Raw genomic sequence first — 21,093 nt, forward strand, 5'->3', positions numbered from 1 at the left:
CTGTGTGTGTGTGTGTGTGTGTGTGGCGGTGTGTGCCCGCCTCCCCGGCCAGTCAGTCCCTGCAGTCGCTGTGCCCGCCTCCCCGGCCAGTCAGTCTCTCCAGTCTGTGCTCACACAACCTGGGCGGCTGCTCCAAACCCAACCCAACCCGCCATCGCCCACCTGCTTTCTGCTGAGGCTCAGCCCAGCGCACACTCACACTCACACTCACTCACACACTCTTTGCCCACTTTTTTTTTTGCACACACGCACACACACACACACACACAACAGCAGCAGCAACAAAACACACCCACCCGCCCGCCCGCCCGCCACCCCGACGTTACGATTGATTTCAGTGTGTGCGTGATCCGCCCGCACCGTTTCATGCATGACTGGAGGAAGGTTTGATTTCGACGATGGAGGGACTTACTGCGGCGGGTGGGAGGACGGCAAAGCCCACGGTCACGGCATCTGCACGGGGCCGAAGGGCCAGGGCGAGTACAGCGGCTCCTGGGCGCACGGTTTCGAGGTGGTGGGAGTTTACACCTGGCCCAGCGGCAACACCTACCAGGGCTACTGGACCCAGGGCAAGCGCCACGGACTGGGGATAGAGACCAAGGGGCGCTGGTGCTACCGGGGAGAGTGGACACACGGCTTCAAGGGGAGGTACGGACTCCGCCAGAGCCTCACCAGCCCGGCCAGGTACGAGGGCACCTGGAGCAATGGGCTGCAGGACGGGTACGGAGTGGAGACCTACGGAGATGGCGGTGAGTTACTGAACCCCCCGGAGAGGGAGAGAGACACAGAGACACAGAGACACAGAGATGGAGCCGCCTGTGCTGTGCTGTCTCTGTGTGTGTGTGTGTGTGTGTGTGTCTGTGTGTCTGTGTCACACCACAAACCTCACCAGTTCTGCTCTCACACCCACCACAGTTCAGTTGACCGGGGGATGGCACAACTTTTACCCGGGTCTCAAAAGGATTGGATCGCCCTGCGCGACGGTGTCTGATATTAACCCGTTGGTTTATTTTTTTTAATTTATATATATATATATATATATATTTCTTTGTTTTTTTAAAAAATAAATATACGTTTGGTGTAGTCTGAACGTCCCTCACAGAGCTCAACAATGGGAGATGGGACAACTCTACCCCTTCGGGTCTGCAAATAAATTGCGTTGTATCTCTGTAAGACGGTGGTTGATTAAAACATTATTTTTTTTACCCCTAAATATAGTCCCCCCCCCCCCCCCACCCCTCCCCCTCCAAAAAAAATAACTTTTGTATGGTTTTAATTTGGGATTGTCAAAAAAAAAGATATATTGGGGGGTTGGATCGTTTGCTTAACATAAAATAACACCACCACCACCACCAACCAACCCCACAATAAAAGGAGAGACAGACGAGTGCAGTTCTCACTGCTCAACCCCCCCCACCCCCCAAAAAGAAAGCGAATCAATTTGAATGATCAGTTTGAAGTGTTTTCCCTGAGCCCCCCCCCCACACACCTCTCCCCCCACACCACACCTCTCCCCCCCCCCCCCCCACACACCTCTCCCCCCCCCCTCCTCCCTTCTGCTTTGCTGTGTGTCGTGTGGATGATGTGTTCACAACAGATTGTCACTGACGTGTAGAATCACTTGAACGTAAGACACACAGTCTCAGGCAGAGGCCACTGCTATATATGATCTGCATTTCAGAAACAGCAAAGCGAGAGGGTGGGGGGGGTCACATTTTGCAAAAAAAAGTTGTGCAGTGTTACTGAATCACTATCAGGAGACACAGACAGACAGACAGACAGACACACACACAGACACACACACAGACAGAGACTGAGAGCAATCCCTAACTTCGATTTAGGGAATGGTGCAAGCAAGCAGCTGAATTAACTTTAATTGTTTAACCTGTGATCAGATGCTCAGGACGTATACAGGAAAAGGAATATTCTTATCTCTGATAGGATTTGTTTTTTGCAGATTGCATTACGTTGTTTGGGATTGGGGTGGGTACTGCCTTACTCTTAATTCCACATGTCGCGAGTCAGGCCAACAGCTAGTTGCAGACAAATGAAATGAGAGATTTTATCTTAGCTTTAAATGCAATTAATATCCAGATGAAGGCAGTGTGTGTGTGTGGGAGGCAGAATAACCTGCATAGGTTTTGTTTTCTTTAAATGATATTAACGCAGAAGGAAGTTAGTGACAATTAGCTGTTCAAAACTCAATGCCAGTAAACTGGTGAAATGCAAAACTATGATGTACGTTTCCGGAATTATGATCGCTTATTTAGAAAATATAATACACGTGGCAAGCGAGGAGAGGAAGAAAAATGCAATAACAGATGTCCAGATCCACCTAAATCAGCCTAAACAGCAGCTGAATACGTGGAAGGAGGGTGGCTTTCAGTGGTCAATAATCATATGCTATAAGGGATCCCAGATAAGTTCTGCACATTTTAGAATGTGTATACGACTATTTGGAATAATTTTAAAAAATTAAAGAGCCACATTAATACATCAATCGTATTAAAGTACTCTGGCTGGTTCATTTATGTTATGTTCACACATGCATACATATGAGTGGCTACAATTCCTTCCAGAGAATGGAAATGTTAATTTAAGCATAAAGACTAGGTGTGCACATTTTAAATACATTACACATTTAATTTGGTAATGGCTTTCAACAACTTTCCTTTGCAAAATTATTCAAATCCTATCAAAGATGAAATGGGTCCTTGGGTTCCACCCACCACCACCACATTCAACTATTGTACTTCTGATTAGCGCAGACAACAGCAGCAACTTACATTTATATATCACCCTTCATGCGGGTTAGGGTCCCGGAGCGCTTCACAGTGGTGGAGTCTGACACCGAGCCAGGGGGAAAGGGAGTGGTGATCGTAAGCGCGATCAAAAAGGAAGATCTTGAGGTGGGGTTTGAAGGTGGTGAGGGAGTGGACAAGGCGGAGGGATTGAGGGAGAGAGTTCCAGAGTTTTGGGCCGAAGTGGCTGAAGGCACTTGTCGTATTGGTTTCTCCTGCAGTCACTGCAAGTTGTAGTTTGTTTCAATAATTTATGTATGAATTACTCAAGCGTTATTTTGTTGTAATGATTTTGGAACACAGTGCTGAATACTGAATTTCTCTGCACACTTGCAATGGAAGATTGGAAGGAAGTCAATTGTATTCCCTTAGATTTAGTAATAATTTTAGGGGAAAATGTTGAGTGCCCAGTTTATAGAGAAATTGGCCCCAGTGTCAGAAGCAACTTTCTCCCATTGAATTTCTAATTTATTGAAATATTGCATCCCCAATATTTCAATTTGGAAGGCGATTTTTATAGAGATGAGGAAGCATAAGAATCAATACATTGTGAAAACTCATGCCTGTGAATGCAGTATAACATGTATCAGTTGGATTACACTTAAGCAAAAGTAGAAAATGCATATGAAGAAACTTCTTGATGCTAGAAAATAATACCAAAAAGTAAAGGAGGTTCAATTTAGATTTACTTATTTTGAAGGTAAAAAAAACCTGATTACTGACTTTAGTACTTGGTTATACAGATTATGTGATTCCCAGGTTCAATCCCTTTGTACATAGTCATCACAAATGGGACAGTGGGTGAGTGGATAGACGGTGTGGCGAAAGAGTGATTCCTGAGCTAAGGAAAGTGAGGGGCAATGGCAGATTTCTTGGTCTCAATTATTATCCAGTGGCCCTTAGTGGAAGGCATGGATTATCCATATATTGACCCCTCTCCACCCCCCTCCACAACAACATCCTAATAAACTCATTGTTCAGATTTTTACAAGAGGAATGGCAGCTTGAGAAACATGCTGGAGGCCTGCTGCTTCCCATGAAATTATACTGAATGCCTCGAAGAGGGAAGAAAATAAAGCTAAGTGAATGTTTTTTTAATCATGGCACCACATATCTGGGTGCGGTAAGATTCACAAGTATTTGGTGATAAAATAGGAAGAGAAATAAGAGCTCCATATGTTGTTCCCCCCCTAAAATCTTTTATATTTCATTTCACAAGTCTGATAAATGTTGAATTCATCGAATTTTAGGAATGTTACCATATTATAGTGACCCGACAGAACACTGAAATCTATTTCTGCTTTCTTTTATCATGCTGCCTATACCCAAATCAACAGTTTGTGATCAGCCTGCAGTAGGAAAGGAATAGAGTATATTGAGGTAGTGGAGGGTAATCTGATCACTAACTTAAAAATAGTTTTCTACATTACATTATCAACCAATGCCATCATTAACCCAAAATACCTAACTTGGGTACAGAGTACTGCGTGTGACATTTAAACCCAGTTAGAAAAACCGAAGACAAATTCTATCTTGCATCAAAGCAGAATTAATTAAGCAATCATGTACTTATAACATTGTAATTAATATGGTCAAATCCAAATACTTAATAACACAAACAATATTGAAAATGTTGTGTACTTGAGAGAGAAGTTCCACAGTCCTCTCTATATTATTTCCAGAGCTTATAAAGTGCTGTAATATTGTTCTGCAAACATGTAATCAGCTGCTAAAGCGAGTTTTCACACAGCGAGTTGATCGGATCTGGAATGCATTGCCTGAAAGGGTGGTGGAGGCCGATTTGATAACAACTTGTAAGAGAGAACTAGATAATTAGTTGGGGAGGACAAGTTTGCAGAGGTATAGGGAGAGAGCGGGGGAGTGGGATTGATTTGGATAGCTCTTTTCAAAGAGCCGGCACAGACACAATGAGCCGAATGGTCTCCCTCTGTTCTGTATAATTCTATGATTCTATGATAAAGGTTAACAGCTTGTAATCATGGTGTTCCAGTGAAATCCACTAAAGCCATTCATTTTAAAATTAAAACTGTTCCAATTTACTTTATTTAACACATCAAACTTTTTAGTGTTCGATTATTTAAATGATAACCAAATTTTACCAATTTATCACTGTTTGATTTGACACAGACCAGTTAGGACAATTAGTCTGTTTCCATGCTGTATCATTCTATGTAATACATATCTATATGTAACCTAAAGTACACATTTGAACGTCCATATAAGTTTACTGTGTAGCTTAAACTCTTATATAACATCTGGCTTAGGAAAGCTGATGGAAAGACACTGTTTCTTCAATACAGTACTTGTTTTATTAAATGGAATACATTTATTCTCTGAGGTACCAGAGCAGGCACCTCTCATAGGTGTGCGATTTCAGTGTTCTGCTCATATTTTAACTGAGGCAGAATTAACTGGTTTATCCTTTGTTAAAACAGAACAATATTTTTCTGTCTGGATCTATGGAGGATCCAAGCTCCTGAAAATAAAGTATGCTCCACACTACATTAAGAGAATATCTGATTCTTCTCCATCATCCACATTCCCCTAGTGTGTAATCACTCCTCATTGCTCAAGTGTTGAGATAATTAACATTAAAATTGTAATGTTTTCAGTTTTGCATTTTCCAGAATTCTAATGGAGTTTTTTTTCAAAGCATCTGAGAATCCCACTAAAGTTTTATGTTTTATGGTCTGTCTGGCGAGTTGTGTTTTCAAAAATTATTTCTCGATCTATCACATACCATCCAAAGGCTTTCAATGTCGAAACATCATCCATTTGCCTCTTTCCACCTTCCTGAGTAAACTATTCTATATATTTGCTAAGTAAAATAGTTAAATATAAACAGTCCATTCCATTAGTACTTGTAGAGTGTGGAACTCTGATTCCTTCCTATGAATTTGTTCAACATATTAAGTAAGGCATTCCATACTGTTTAGAGCCCCCAAATATTTCAGTTAAGAGACATTCCAATCTTCTCCATCATCCACATTCCCCTAGTGTGTAATCACTCCTCATTGCTCAAGTGTTGAGATAATTAACATTAAAATTGTAATGTTTTTAAATTATCTTGAAGATTTATTTTAAAGATTGCTCCTTTTTAAAAAAAATAGTGTAGGGATTTTTCTTGCAAATGTATTTTCTCCCCAGATTTCATCAAACAGCATACATTTTCTTACATTTCTGAAATAATTATTTTAATCTTAAATATGACTATAGTACTGTAGATTTAGCAGATCCAATGGGCTGTTTCATGAAGTGTAGAACCACTGAATTAAAATAGCTTTGATTGCATCATCCACACTGGAGACCAGATTGTACCCTATAATTTAAAGTGCCTGATTCTAGATCCAGACTAGTTGCCCTTTGCTTTACCTCCTCCAATACAAAGATTTCTCTACTATATAATACAGTTACCTAAATTGTAAGTAGTACTCTAGGGCTCAGACTAGTTCCCTTTACAAATTCAATATCGCTTACTTACTTACTTACTTATTCTCCATCTTTTTAGCTGTATATTGGCTATGTATTCTCATGATTCAGTTCATTTTCTTAGTGGGACAACACACCATTCTGATGGTTTTATCTACTTGTATTCCCCAAATGTCACTTCCTTCAGCTTGCACATGACCACATAACCACATGATTAATTGCTTCAAATGCTGAAAGGCTTTTTCGCTGTCAAAATCCACATGTACACTTTTAACATCCAGGAAACAAGTCACTCATTTTTTAACATTTATGTTATGAAGTAGATTGTAGGAACCTACCAAGTTATAGCAACATTCTTCACCATACAGTCATCTTTCAATAAACCAATGATTTTCATATTTTTTGATTCTGATGCAGAAAGATATTGAAAGGACTCAATCAAATACAATTAGAATACTAATGAAGAGAAATCCCAACTGGGTCTAAGATTTACTCTATTTATGTAGCATTTTGGAACATTCAGAATTTGGAAAGCAGGATTTTGTAAAAATAAGACATTTCAAAGATATGATAAGGCGTTATATCAAATGCGAGGATTAGTGTTATGAATAGAAGTGTTTCTAAAAAAAACGGAACCACTTGACAGCTAGCTAATAATAGATTTTTTTTAATGAATATTGTGATTGCCATTGAGTTGGGCCTCCAAATTGTGGTTGGCTGAAATGTTATAGTGAAGGCTAATGTAGTCTTGAACATTGTGTTCTTCACAGTCAAGTGCCAATATTTATAAGCAATACATTTTAAAAGGTGCTGCTTTTAAGGTGCTGTAAGTTTAAAAGGTGCTGTTCCTTCTAAGTAGTGTTTTGCAGAGTGTTTGTAGTCTAGTGCTGGATGCTCTTAGAATATAACTGAGGGTAGTATTGATGGTCACGTTCTTACCTAAGATGTAGTCGACTCAAATTAATATTCCACAAATTTATACAACAAATTAACAGATATAGTTGCGTACTTAATATTCTCAAATCACACCCACTATTTTAGCTAAAATGCAACTGAAAGTTAATTATAATACTACAAAGATTATGTGTTATACTGTGCTTATTCAGTGTCTTTAAGTCCAAAACAATTCAGTGTCCTTCCTGAATAGACAAACATTTTCGAAAGGTTCAATGAAAACTAAAGTATTAAAGTTTTACATCTTAGATTACAAAGAAGTTAAATATTTAAGTAGAGGAAATCCTTTGTGATTTCTCCATTTCTGTTCAAATCTAATGTTTTAGTTGAACTTATTTTGGCTGAGTTTAATTAATAAAGTGTGCAGAAGGGCTCTATCAAGATTCAGGTCTCTAATCAGGGGTTCAAATAAACTTTTTACACAATTCTGATACTTTCATATAGTCGTCAAAGCTCTGAGCAGGATTTGTGAAAGCCTAAGTCATTTTTAGCCATAAAAAGGTTTTATCCTCTATTCCAATGTTATAGAACCATAGATCCATAGAAATTTATGGCACAGAAGTAAGCTATTCGGCCCATTGTGCCTATGCTGACTCTTTCCGTTCCATTTGCTTACTCTTTCCCCATACCACTGTAGTTTTACTCTTGTTTTAGATTATATTATTATAATCTCTTGTACTTTATTGTTATTATTATAGATATTTATCTAGTTCCCTATTGGGAGCTAATATAGATTCTGCCTGCTCCTCTCCTATTCCACCCAACTTGCTTAGCATTGACCCGATCATTGTAAAGGACGCCGAGATGTTATTCTACAACATAAAGGGTTCTGTGTAAATGCAAGTTGTTGTTGTCCCCAAACAGTGGAAGAAAATGTTTAATTATTCGGTTCTCTGTCTGATGATACAGCCCCTCTGATTTCTTTTCTGAGTCAAATGCTTCTTGGCAGCACTGTTACTTATAGGGTAAAGTGTAACCAAGAGGTGAATTTAAATGTGAAGTTTGACTGACAACATACATGTGTGTGTAAAGCAAAATAGTGTTCTAGAGACTTTCTCAGATGCTTTCCAAACCTGCTCAGGGCCGAGACCTTAAGTTCACAATAGCAATGATCTCCAATTTCGACAGCAGTTTATTACATTGTTTGCCACCTCTTGCACAAGCATGTTCCACTGTTTTTTTTTGTTCCCCCATTCAGTGAAGCAGAACGTTATCTTGTGCGATGTTAATATCTGCATTTGTGTACAATTCTGGCAGTGACATTTCAACAAGTATGGATTTGGGACAACTGTTCGGTAGCTTAAGTTAATTATGTGTTGCATTGTTCTGAAAACAAAAATACTATGAAATTTAAAGTCTCCTTTTTTAGATTTAGAGAATAATGAAGTGACCTATTTTATACGTTCTCATTTTTCTGGTGTTTAATATTCACAGTAAAATCAATCTTTAGTTTGTAAAGAAGCATGATTTGTTCAAGCAGTTTACCATCATTAGCTGCCCTTCATATAACTGACATTCACACAAATATTAAAAATTTAAAATTAATATATGTAGGTTAGTGTGAAATTTCAGATTGAGTTTGATTTGTTTGGAAAAATATTCCGACTGCAGAATTGGAAATATTTGCTGTGAATCTTTTGAAGGAACAATGAGAGCTGTACTGCCCAAAACCGTGTCTAATCGCCATTACATTTGGGTATTTAAAACTTGAGAATTGTTGTGTGCACATTTTAATTCTTTTTAATCCATGTTCTGAAGGAACCTACCAGGGACAGTGGGCTGGAGGAATGCGTCATGGTTATGGTGTACGCCAGAGTGTGCCGTATGGAATGGCCACTGTCATCCGCTCACCACTCCGCACCTCCCTGTCTTCACTCCGCAGTGAGCAAAGCAATGGCACTATTCTACACGATATATCTGCAGATAGTCCAGCTGGTACAAGGGGTGGATTTGTCCTCACATTTCACAGTGACACAGAATTAATGACTGGCAAGAAAAAGGGTTTTTTTCGAAGAGGATCACTCTTGGGAAACCTGAAGCTTAGAAAGTCTGAGTCTAAATCATCTTTAGCCAGCAAACGCAGCTCGGTTCGGAGTGAAGCATCGATGAGCAGAATAAGTTCAGCAAATAGTGATGCCAATTCAACAATCAGTTTTGGAGAAGGTGATTCTGAATATTGTCCAGTTGAAGACCATGTTGATGCCACCACAACTGAGTCATACATGGGGGAATGGAAAAATGATAAACGCAGTGGTTTTGGTGTAAGTGAGCGCTCGAATGGTATGAAGTTCGAGGGAGAATGGTTGAATAATCAAAGGAACGGATACGGATGTACGACCTTTCCAGATGGCACAAAGGAAGAAGGAAAATATAAAAATAACATTTTAGTACGAGGAAAGAAAAAGCACCTTATACCCCTAAGAACCAGCAAAATTAAAGAAAAAGTGGAGAGAGCCATAGAAGGAGCGCATCGAGCTGCAGCAATCGCTAAAACAAAAGTGGAAATAGCAGCTTCGAGGTGAGTGATATTCTGTTAGCCATAATGCCACAAACTTGTTTTGTCTTCTCCCCTCCTCCTGAAGCCAGTGACTCAATAAGGTACATATCCATGAGCACTGAATGCTTTCCAATACCTCACCCAATTGATCATTCTTCAAATGTGAGCCCAAACATTGAATGTTGGCAGATAATTTGACCACGTTGGGCTTCACAGGCAAGAATGAGATTCACACGCGAACTTTCCAGCAGAGGTAACTAGATAGCAATCAGCAGTGGAAACCATAGCTGAGATTTCTTCTCCCTGGGACAGAGACATAAAGGTCAGGTTAGTGCCCAAACTGCTGTTCTGAGTGAGATCACCTAACTCAGCACAGACCAGGATTCCAACTTGCAACCCTTTGCTTTGCAGAGCTGAGTGCTACATTGTCTGGTGTTTAGCCACTGGGGGAAATGAAAAATATTTTTTGCAGTTACCTTAGACATGGTATTAACTTGAATTGTTAAAAAGAAACAAAATATGAATGTGTATGTTTTTATACTGTTGGAACCTCTAAGGAAAGTGTATTACAATATTTATAAAACATCCCATTAGTTTGACATTCTCACAATATAACATTTTGAAGTGCAGGAAATCTGTTGTTAAAAAAATGTAGGAAATGTGTTTCTCCTTTCAGCTTAAGAGAGTGACTCATTGTGGCGTACAGTTTCACAGGTAGTAGCAACCCTCCAGTAGCTCATTTCAATAGTCATTTTTATGAGTGAGCCTAGACAGTGAGTGTTGCTGACATTGCATTATAGTGGTGTTATCAAAGCCTAGACAGATCTTATCCTTAACCTATACCACACATGCACAATTTCAAGTCGGTGGAAGCCCTAGGTAGCAGTCAGAAATAGGCATCCTGCTTCCCCTCTTTCGTCTGGGGACACTGAGCCCAAATATTCTGCATTTCTGAAACCCAGAGGTCCAACATACATTGCTAAAAATAGTCGTCTTTTAGTTGCATTCCTATAATGAAACAATAATCTCTATTCTTACTGGTGAGTGTATGATAGACTCCTCTATCACAGTTCATTTTGAAAACTGCTATCGCTTATTTATTGGGTAACTGTGTGCAAATTGAGTTTTTATTATAGCGTAACTTCCAAAATCTGCTGGTGCTTTGTGGGATTGTTCGCTAATGCATTGATGTATCTGGAAGTATTATTTGGGATTTGCTTCATAATCCCATTCAGCAATTTATATAAGAGTTTACAGTTGAATAATATATAGTGTGTTTCATTTTGGGAAAATGTCTCGTAGCACTTTACAGAGATGGAGTGGGAGCCTGAAATTGAGGGGTGTGTGTGGGGGGAGGGGGTTAAAGCCGAAAGCACAGTCATAGAGGTAGATCTATAAGGGCCCCTCTGAAACTACTCTTTTCATCCCCTGGGAGACAAGTTGTTCCTCATTCCATTTATCAATGGGAATCATCCTTGTTGCTCTCCTCTGCCCTACCTCTAGTACCTGGCCAGACCCTTTATGTGATGGTGATCAAAATGTACACAGTACTCCAGCTGCAGACTGACCAAAGCATCATACAGATGGAGCTTTGCTTTTAGGCATCTGAACTCAACTGGCAATATAGTTCAGAGTCTTGTTTGCCTTATTGATGCTGCCTCACACTGTTTTGGTATTTTGTGCATTCACATACTGTTGATGTTTGTTTTATGTTATCAAATGAATACACTCCATACAAGTATGTCTGCATTATGTTTTTATATCTGTGTTTTGTGTAAACCATATATAAAGTGTATTTATTCTCACAAGTCCCTGCTAATCACTTTCTCTTCTTCCCTAACCCTCCCTTGGATTCAGGAACAGGTGAGTTAATGCTATATCCTCCTTTCACCTCTTGTCCTAACTTCATATTTATGTAAATAATTCAGGAGACCACAGAGAGAATATTTTATTAGGAGTGAACCATGACTTTGTCCATATAAATCGTCAAATTCTATTAGAATACAAATTGCTTTGTAACAATTAGCCACTGTAGCTAAGATTGTAATTAGATTTAAAATGGAATTGGATAAGTAATTGAAGACACAGTATAGCAGGGTACAGGAATAGAGCAGGGATTTGGAATTGAGGTATATAGTTATAATGGAATAGCTAGCAAGAGTGTAGGGTCAATGTGCTAAACTTTTTATAGTTTTAAATATGAAGGGGAATGAAATTCTAATCATTTACTCAAATACAGAGTTTACCTAAAGTGTTGTATATGTCACATACGTTGTTTGGTGTTCCATAAAATCCAAATTTTTATATACCCAACACCAAATTAATTCTATTTGTCCACTTCTGCTGCCCCTTATTGTGTCCATAGTACAAACTCAGGTGGACTATAGGTCCCGACTGATTTACGTTTTGTTCTTTGTGATGCAGATGAGCCTAAATAATAGATTTAACTTGACACTGATTTTTTGTTCAGAAGTCGATCAGGGCAAACTACCAAGTGAGCAATGCCGATGTTCTAATAAACTAATCTGAGCTAAGTTATTTTGAGTAATTATCCATATTTATCATTGCCACTTATACTTCAACCAGTGGCACTATTGTACACCCTTTTCATCTTTTGCATTTTTTAATCTATAACAATGAGGAATCTCAAGACATCTGAAAAATGGTGATTTTTAATGGTGACCATTAATTGGGACCAAAGCTATTCCTAAGCTGTATAAATTAATGGCCTTCCTCAGAATTCCATAGATGGTTGATTGAGATATCCTTTAGAGGTAAATTGATACTTGGTAAGTAAGGATATTACCGATGTGGAGAAGGTTGGCTGAATGGAAATAGAGTTGCTATAGACTTAATGAAGGAGCAGCCTTTACGTGCCATCCTATTCCTGTTATTCAGTAAGGCTAGAAGCTTATTCTAGTCTTTCAATATGAAATTATATGGTACAGCTATGGTATTTCACCTATGGTTTCTAACTGAAATTTAAGGCAATGTTAGGTTATTATGCATTTAAAAAAGCAGCAGCTTTGAATTTGACAAATTATGATCTGAATATAATAGTTATTATGTAATCATTATCTTAGGAATGATACATAATTCCGTAAAGGTTGGCCCAAGACCAGCTTGTTGAACTTTATTTCCTGTGGTTAGTGTCACTGGATGTTTGTATTTTATCCTCTTATGTACAATAATTAGTATCTATTTTAGCCTTAGCTGCTGAAATGTTGTTTTGAAACCCCACTTATGTAATTTTGTATGAAATCAAGTGGATAGAAGTAGCAATTTTAAATATTATAAAAGTTTTGTACACAGTCAGAAATTGCATCTAGTTTTGAGAATGTCTGCAAAGCAGTATTTCCATCAGCTTTTATTAATATCATCAGGTTTCAGTTATGGTTTTCTCTGCACAATCTAACGTTCCATGACAGGAAGCCCAAATAAGCATAAAAGTCCTTGTCTTATTTATTTGTTTATTTTTTTGTTCATCTGGGTGTCTGACGCTTGCAGAAACCCATCACCATGCTTAAGAGTATCCAAACCAAACTGAGAATTCAATGCGTTCCACCTACGCATGGAAATTACAGAGAGAGATTGTTGGAATGAAATGTACATTCTCTCCCTGGAGGGATGCTTCCTGCTTACCCATTTCAGGAAAGCATTAGGCGCAGATTGGCAAGAGCAAAGGCTTGGTGTGCATTGAGGTACTGCTGGAGTCTAACCAGCTAAAACCACTTAGCTTGCCAATATTTGGCAAGCTGTCCCATTGCTTGTACGGATAGGACCACTCTACCTGTTAGGACTTTGGCTTACAGGGTTAATAGGAGCTGAGTGGCGGATGACTCCCTGCCCCCAATGACTGATCTGCCATTCCAAGTCCTGCTGATGAGCCAGGCTGGTTGTGCTTGTCATCAGCAGTGTCCTAGAGTAATGTGGACGCGCCTGATTCAGTAACCGGACTACCGAGACCGCCACAGAGGGCTGGCTCGATTCCGATATTCTGTTGCCCAACATGTCTTTGGTCCTCGTCTTGTCTTAAGGACTCTTTTACCCTTTTAAATGAATCTATCCCATCAGTAGCATTGCATCAATTCTTGTGGAGAGTTATAGTATTGATGTGTAGTTGATCCTCTGGCGAATCTGAAGACTACTTTGTCTACTTCACTGATAATAGATTACCGTACTTCAGAGGATTACTTAAGAGTGATTTCTTCTTGATCAGTTATCGTAAACAGTGATTTATATGTCAATCACTTCATGACACAGTTCTCATCCTGCTTGTAACAAAGGGAAATTCACTTGACAATAACTCACATATAGTATTTTTAATTTGGTTCTGATGAACATAACCAAAGAGTTTTCAAATCTACCCATTTTTAAAAATAAAAGCAGAAGCCTTTATTTCCCATATAATCTCTACTAGAACTCTGACACTATCAAGGAATAAAAAAACTGCTTAATAGCAATAAATATCTACACCGTCATTGGAGTAGGAATATTCTGCAGATTTAAAAAAGTAAAACATTTGGAATTGATTGCATTAAAGCCCCCTCCAGCCTCCACTGTTCAGGCTCCCAGTGAACTCTGTAAATAAATACAAATTGTTGTGCATATTGTAAGCAGTTGGGACAGGAGATGGTGCTTAAGGAGTCCTTACACTAATTATTAAAAATAGTTATAAAATTCAGAAAATGAATAATTCACTGATGGAAAGTTTGACTATCGATCACGCAGTTTATCAGATGCAAAACATTCAGAATAATTACACTTCTAATCCTGAGAAATGCAAAATAACAAAATATTGGCTTTTTATTATACAGAGCAAAACTATTTTTAGCATAAGACTGATATACAAATGTAAGAACATATGGATAGCACTTGAAAACTATCACAGTCAATCTGACTAGTCCAGAGTAAAAACACTGACTGTACAGTAATTTAATATTGGGGTATAAATCAGTAACATGATCATAAACCGTGAGAGTAAAGAACCAACTAAGTTGTACCTCTGGTATTCATTCCCTGCTATGTGGTACCGTACCGATGGTTTATTTTAACACGTTCTCAAGTTTATTCCTTCCAGTCGTTCATCTCTGACATTAACCATTTCTTGATTTGTCAGGAATTATGCTAGAAGTTGCATTATATATGTATATATATAGACATATCTGACTATCTTTACCAGATGAGACACAGTGACAATTTGTCCTTGTATGTCCCTTCCAAAAGATGGACATGATGCTGCGAAGAAGACTTATTTTGAAAGGTTTGCCTATTAGTGAGCTGTACAGCTGTTGTTTTTTTTACAGTAGTGACAGCTGACCATAACTAAAGGTTAATTTTATCAAGTGATTTTTTCATAGCCAGATCGGCAAACAGAATTCTTAAATTGGGTACAGTACTTAAGAGGTTCTTAATTTTGCTTTCCCATAGTCACTAAAATGGTGATTTGAACTTGAAAGTACATAAATCCAGTCTGTACCTTGTCACAACATTTGCCAATAAAAACGAGTGGAATGTTTTAACTAAACAGCACATGCCATTGTTCATGGTCTTGCACATACATTTGTAATCCCTTTCCTACAGTAGAAGCAGGGGATTTGTGTGATGGCGCTATCTGTCTGTCCATCTGTTCACAAATAACATTTGTCACCTCAATAAAACCACTTTTGTTAAGTTTTAAACACATTTCATAAAGTGTTGACCTCTCGTGAGAGATTGGGCTCCTGTGAAAATGAATCAGTTAGTGACCATCCACATTGCATTTGAACAATGTCAGTTCATCAACTTAACATTCAAATACTGTATATTAGAAAATTAAAGCATATTGATTTTCTCTTTGCAACATCACTGCTACTGTATTTGATCCCCAAACAAATACAAGGCAGAGTAGGTCCTGAGTCTATTAAGCTTTGTCTTGGAACAGTTACAACCTTCTGCAGGCTCAGCCTATGTAAAACTTGTGGACTGATTCTATAGATTCAGAAACTGCTGACAGGCAATGATAGGACAGTCAGACTGAGCTCCAGGGCATCAATGTACCCAAAGCAGATCGAGTCAGAGAGGAGTTCCTACAAGTTGACCTGATGGGACATCCTTCTGAAGTGAAAGGCGCTATACAAATGTAATTTGTTGTTGTTGAATCACATCTGATTTTTGGCTGGAGTTGCTATTTATGACTTCTGTTACATGTATTGAGCATTTATCAAATGTTTTTAAATTCAGTTTAACTCAGTCCATTTCAAACCAAAGCATTATGCACTGTTCAGGCATTTATCACAAGTGCAAATATATATTGTTAGTATTCTGGATTAATTATTAAAAATTATGTTCCTGTAGTTTAAAATGGGTCTCAAGTTTATTTGCATATTGTAGTTTTTGCAGTACATTTTGACTGCATCTTAGTAATTTCCACAACTTTTGCAGAAGGCAGTGTTTTGTGTGAATATATTAGTTTTGGGATAAATTTTTGGAATTAATGGGATCCTGTACATAAACGCATGGGAGAAAATTCTACTTGTGTTTGGATTTGTTCTGTTAACATAGCATTTCAGAATTTTACAAATTGGAGATTTCAGTATTAACTTTGAAGCTGGATTTCTGAAATTCTTAAAAGAAACTTACAGAATATTAACTTTAAAAACTAAGATTGTATTGGAAAATTTGCTAAAATAGTCAACCTCTGAAAAGCAGTGTTAATAGATTAAATCTAGATGTAGGTGGAAGTTTAACCCTCTGATGTTATCAAGAACCCAAATCGTAACATGCAATAAAATATCAGTTAGTTATTCTTGTTTAAGCTCCTTCCTCTCCCACCACTCCCTTTATGAACCTCTCCAATCGGGTTTCCGTGCCGCCCACAGCAAGGAAACAGCTTTGGTCAAAGTGACAAATGACATTTTGTCCATCTGCGACCAGGGCTCCCTCTGTCCTTCTGCTGCCTTTGATACTGTTGACCACTCTATCCTCTTCCACTACCTCTCTCTCACCTCAGCCTTCACGATTCTGTCCTTGAGCAGTTCAGATCCTACCTCTCGCACGATCTCCACTTCATTTGCACAAGCAGTTTCTCCTCTAGCCCCCGGACCGTCTCTGCAGCGCTCCTCAGGGTTTTGTCTTGGATCCCCTCCTTTTCAATATCTGTATGCTCCCTCTTGGTGACATCATCCACAGACATGGGGTCAACTTCCACATGTATGCGGATGACACCCAACTCTACCTCTCCGCCTCCACCCTCAACTCCAGGACCACTGCTGTCCTGACAGAATGTCTGTCAGACCTCAAGTCCTGGATGAGAGCTAACTTTCTACAGTTGAAAGTCAACAAGACCGAGGCTCTCCTGATTGCCTCCCGTCAGCATCTCCACACCTTAGGCGCTGACAGCATCACTATCCATGGTTGCACACTCCACCTTGCTAAGCCAGTCTGGAACCATGGCATCTTGTTTGATCCTCAACTATCCTTTCTACCCCACATCTGTGCCATGACCCGCTCTGCCTTCCCCCACCTCCACAACATCGCCTGGCTCCGCCACTGTCTCACACCGCAGGCTGCTAAAACCCTCATACATGCATTCATAGATTAGCAAAGATTAAGCAGTCTGAGATGTTATCCTCCAAGAAGGGCACAATATATTGTGGAGTCCTGTAGCTCAGTGGTTAGAGCATTCGCCTTGCAAGCGAGAGACATGGGTTCAATTCCAGGCAGGGCGAAACCTTGGGCAAGTTTCTTTACTCCACACACCTAATAATAATCCCTCCAAAACAATAATAAATTGGTCATTTTCAATCCACGACTGTTTGTGGGACACTGCTGTGCGCAGTCGGCTGCCGCGTTTCCGTCCACAAATATACGGTCAATTCGCTTTCCAGTATATTCTGTGAAGCACTTTGAGACGTCTAGAAGACGTGAAAAGCGCTATATCAAATGCAAGGATTATTATTATTATCATAATATCAAGGCTTGACTATGCAAACTCCTTGCTTGTCGGCCTCTCCAACTCAGCTTGTCGGTCTTCCTCCATAGACTGCAGATCATCCAGAATTCTGCAGCCCATGTCCTCACCCGCACCAGGCTCCATGATTCTACCACCCCCATCCCCGCCCGACTCCACTGGCTTCCCATCACACAGAGGATACAGTACAAGTCCTGGTCCTCACTTTCAAAGCCCTCCATGGCCCTGATCCCCCCTACTTTTGTGACCTTCTAACCCCCTATCAACCTGCCGGCTCCCTCCGCTCAGTGGGCTCTGGCCTGCTTTCCGTTCCCCGTCTTGCGCACCCCATATTTGGGAGGCGGGCAGGCCTTCAGCCATTCTGATCCCACCCTCTGTAACTCCATCCCGGATTTCCCTCTGTTTCACTCACTCCCTTGTATCCTTCAAGACCTATCTCAAGACCCTCCTCTTCAACCGTGCCTTCGATCACTCTCCTTCTCCCCCCTGCCCGCCACCCTCCCCGATCCCAACCCCCAGCTCGGGTCTGATACACTGACTGTCCAGTGCCTTGGGACGACCTCCCAACATGAAAGTCGCTATACAACTGTAATTTTGTTGTTGTTGTAGTTGTAAGCTTTACATTATACAGAGCGCAAGGGCGATCGATTTGTAATTTTGACATTTTCGTCTGTCTCCAGTAGTAAGTTAAATTCCACTTTCTTGGCACTGGGATTTTCCGTTTGTAATCTGTGAACAAATCTGAACATGTTCCCCTTCATTTGGAGTAACATACAGAATAAAACAGAAGAAAAACAGTAATAAATTGGTCACCTCAGTTTGTGGGACATTTCTGTGTGCAATTGGCTGCCACGTTTCGCCCATAAATATACAGTCAGTTCACTTTACGGTATATTCTGTGAAGTGCTTTGAGATGTCTAGAAGATGTGAAAAGTGCTATATCAAATGCAAGAATTATTATTATTATAAAACCCAATGGATTAAACTGAACAGGTGCTGGTGATGGAGGGTTGCTATAACCTCTAGGCGTTTTGGCAGAAAACTGAAGGTCCAAATGTTGTTCAGTCTGTCTGCCACTAGGTTCTAACAAAACTCACAAAGACATTCTTGAACAGTGCTTCTGGTTGGTTTTGTTTTGAACTTTTGTTCTATTGTGATTAGATTGTATCTGTACTGGAACACACTGCAAGATGCCTAACCCTTTAAGGAATCTTCAAAAGCTACAGGAGTAGTAGATTTAGAGAAGTTGACCAAGTCAACCGTATTGAATGTGCATGATTCCAGTGGAGGAGAAATTTCATTGGTGGAGAAATTTTGATTATTTGTAGCATTTTATAAAAATAGTACCATTAGCAGAAGAATTTTCCTCACAAGAATGAAAACCTCTTCAGATTGGCAATGATGAACACGCACGCTGCCCTGATGTGTCAGCAGAGAACTCTTACTAAATAAGGCAATGCACGAGTTGGCTTATCAGCACTTGACAGGAATATAGTCTACTAACAGCTGATGTAGAAGCTGATCATCGCTATGCTATCATCTGCTCAGAGTTTTACACAGATGTATGTTCACCACCAGATAGACTGCTGACAACGTTCAAAATCAACTGCTACTATACATTTTATATTTGAGCTTACAAGTCAAAGGGTCATTGGTAGTACTCGGGTACTATACAGAATCACTGACAAGAAGTTTATCTATTCAGCTCAATGCTCGGACAGTGAAGAAGATTTGAACACTCCTGTTTCTCTTAAATGGGTCTTTAGTTCTTCTAAGTTACACTGAATGAACTGGTTAATAAATTAAAAGGCAGGTTGCACTGCAGTTCTTAAATGTCAATCTCCCTTTTATCGTAACGTTAACAGTTTTGTAACATATATATAAATTACTATTAAAATTAATGTTTGGGATATTAATAATTCGAATTTCTACATAAGCTAGACTTATTAGTTCTTTGTATTCCATTTATATAAAAAAACAAATATTTCTTCTGAGTCCCACTTATTATCACAATTGAGGCACATTTGGCATAAAGCTGCAGTAGAAAATGAAGTAGTGTAATATCATCATCAGTTTCCCTTCTCCTAATCTATTTCAGCAGTTGAGTCCTGATCAATGAAATATGTTTGATAAATGTCTTCGACTGTGTAACTTAATGAAAATAGCACCTGAATTCAGCACTTGAAATATAGAATGAATTTATCAAGGTTTTGTTATTTGATTCTAATGCAGTTTTCCTCTTGCCTCAGAGTTTAATATATGTACGTGACAATACAATTTCATAGTCTACGCATAACTTACATTTTCAAAGGGTTAACAATAAAACAAATTACATGTGTACAGCGCCTTTCACACCAGAAGGATGTCCCAAGGGGATGGATATTCAGGGATTTGGACCCCAGCAGTATGTTGGGATCAGGAGGGGTGGAGGACAGGGGGGGTAGAGGTAGTAGGGTGACCAAAGGCATAGTCAAAGAGGAAAGTCTTCATTGAATCATAGAATTATACAGCACAGAAGGTGGCCATTAAGCCCATCGTGTCCGTACTGGCTCTTTCAAAGAGTTAGCCAAATCAAGCCCACTCACCCGCTCTCTCCCCATAGCCCTGCAAACTTGTCCTCCCAAGTCTTGAGGCATTCCTTGAAGGAGGCAAGGGAGGGAGCAAGGCGAAGGGACTGTGATGTGGAGTTCCAAAGGGTGAGGGCAGAGAGGCTGAAGTCTGAGGTTAAGAACATCTCAGGTGTAAAGATTCATGTTTGGTATTTTCGAAATTTTGCTTTATAATTATTTTTAATCCATATTCAGGTGAATTATAAATATTACCAATATTTTGTGGTTTGTAAGCTTAAAGGGCATAAAATAATTTAATTTGCATTTCTTTTATGATCCAACTATTATGTAATTTTCAGTTTTAAGAATTTATATTCCTTGTAAATGTACAGATTTAATGTATTCCTGTAACACTGACTATCTTAAAGTAAAAATGAAATAATTAACAGAACTACAGAATCTTTTGTAATACCATGTTTTCTGATTAAACTTTATAAAAATATTTTTGTTGAAGTACTGCAGGAGCTCTTGTGAGTTTTTTCAGGACCTTCATCTACAGAGATTTATATTTATTTAGTCTTCAATCCTGCATTGATTTAACTCCAGTCTGCTGTATTTACTCAAAGGCTGTCTAACCTATTTATGTTCTTGGGCCATTTAATTGCTTATCACACATCCCTGCGATCTTACACATGCAGTTTGAATGTAAAGAATATTTTATTAGAGGATCTACTTTTTTCACTCACTGAAGCTGCTGAAATGAAACTAAGATAATTAATTTATTGCGATGGAGACTTTCTATAATACAATACAAATGACATTTGTATAGCGACTTTCATGTTAGGAGGACGTCCCAAGGCACTGACTGGACAGTCGGGGATTTAGACCCAA

General features: G+C 39.2%; 1 protein-coding gene across 4 annotated transcripts in view; it reads left to right on the forward strand.

Moving 5' to 3' along the window:
- The first annotated feature begins 312 nt into the window (after positions 1-312).
- The window catches only part of jph1b (junctophilin 1b), a 65,607-nt gene continuing 44,826 nt past the window's right edge, over positions 313-21,093 (forward strand). For 3 of the 4 annotated variants that reach the window (XM_042332147.1, XM_042332148.1, XM_042332149.1), the window contains exons 1-2: positions 326-749; positions 8,964-9,723. In XM_042332147.1, the coding sequence (XP_042188081.1) occupies positions 371-749; positions 8,964-9,723 (1,139 nt within the window). In that variant the 5' untranslated portion in view covers positions 326-370. Of the gene's footprint in view, positions 750-3,782; positions 3,856-8,963; positions 9,724-21,093 lie in introns of those variants that run through there. The other variant, XM_042332150.1, reaches the window with a different exon arrangement.

Source organism: Callorhinchus milii, unplaced genomic scaffold (assembly GCF_018977255.1).
Source record: "Callorhinchus milii isolate IMCB2004 unplaced genomic scaffold, IMCB_Cmil_1.0 Scaffold2, whole genome shotgun sequence".
Lineage (NCBI taxonomy): Eukaryota > Metazoa > Chordata > Chondrichthyes > Chimaeriformes > Callorhinchidae > Callorhinchus > Callorhinchus milii.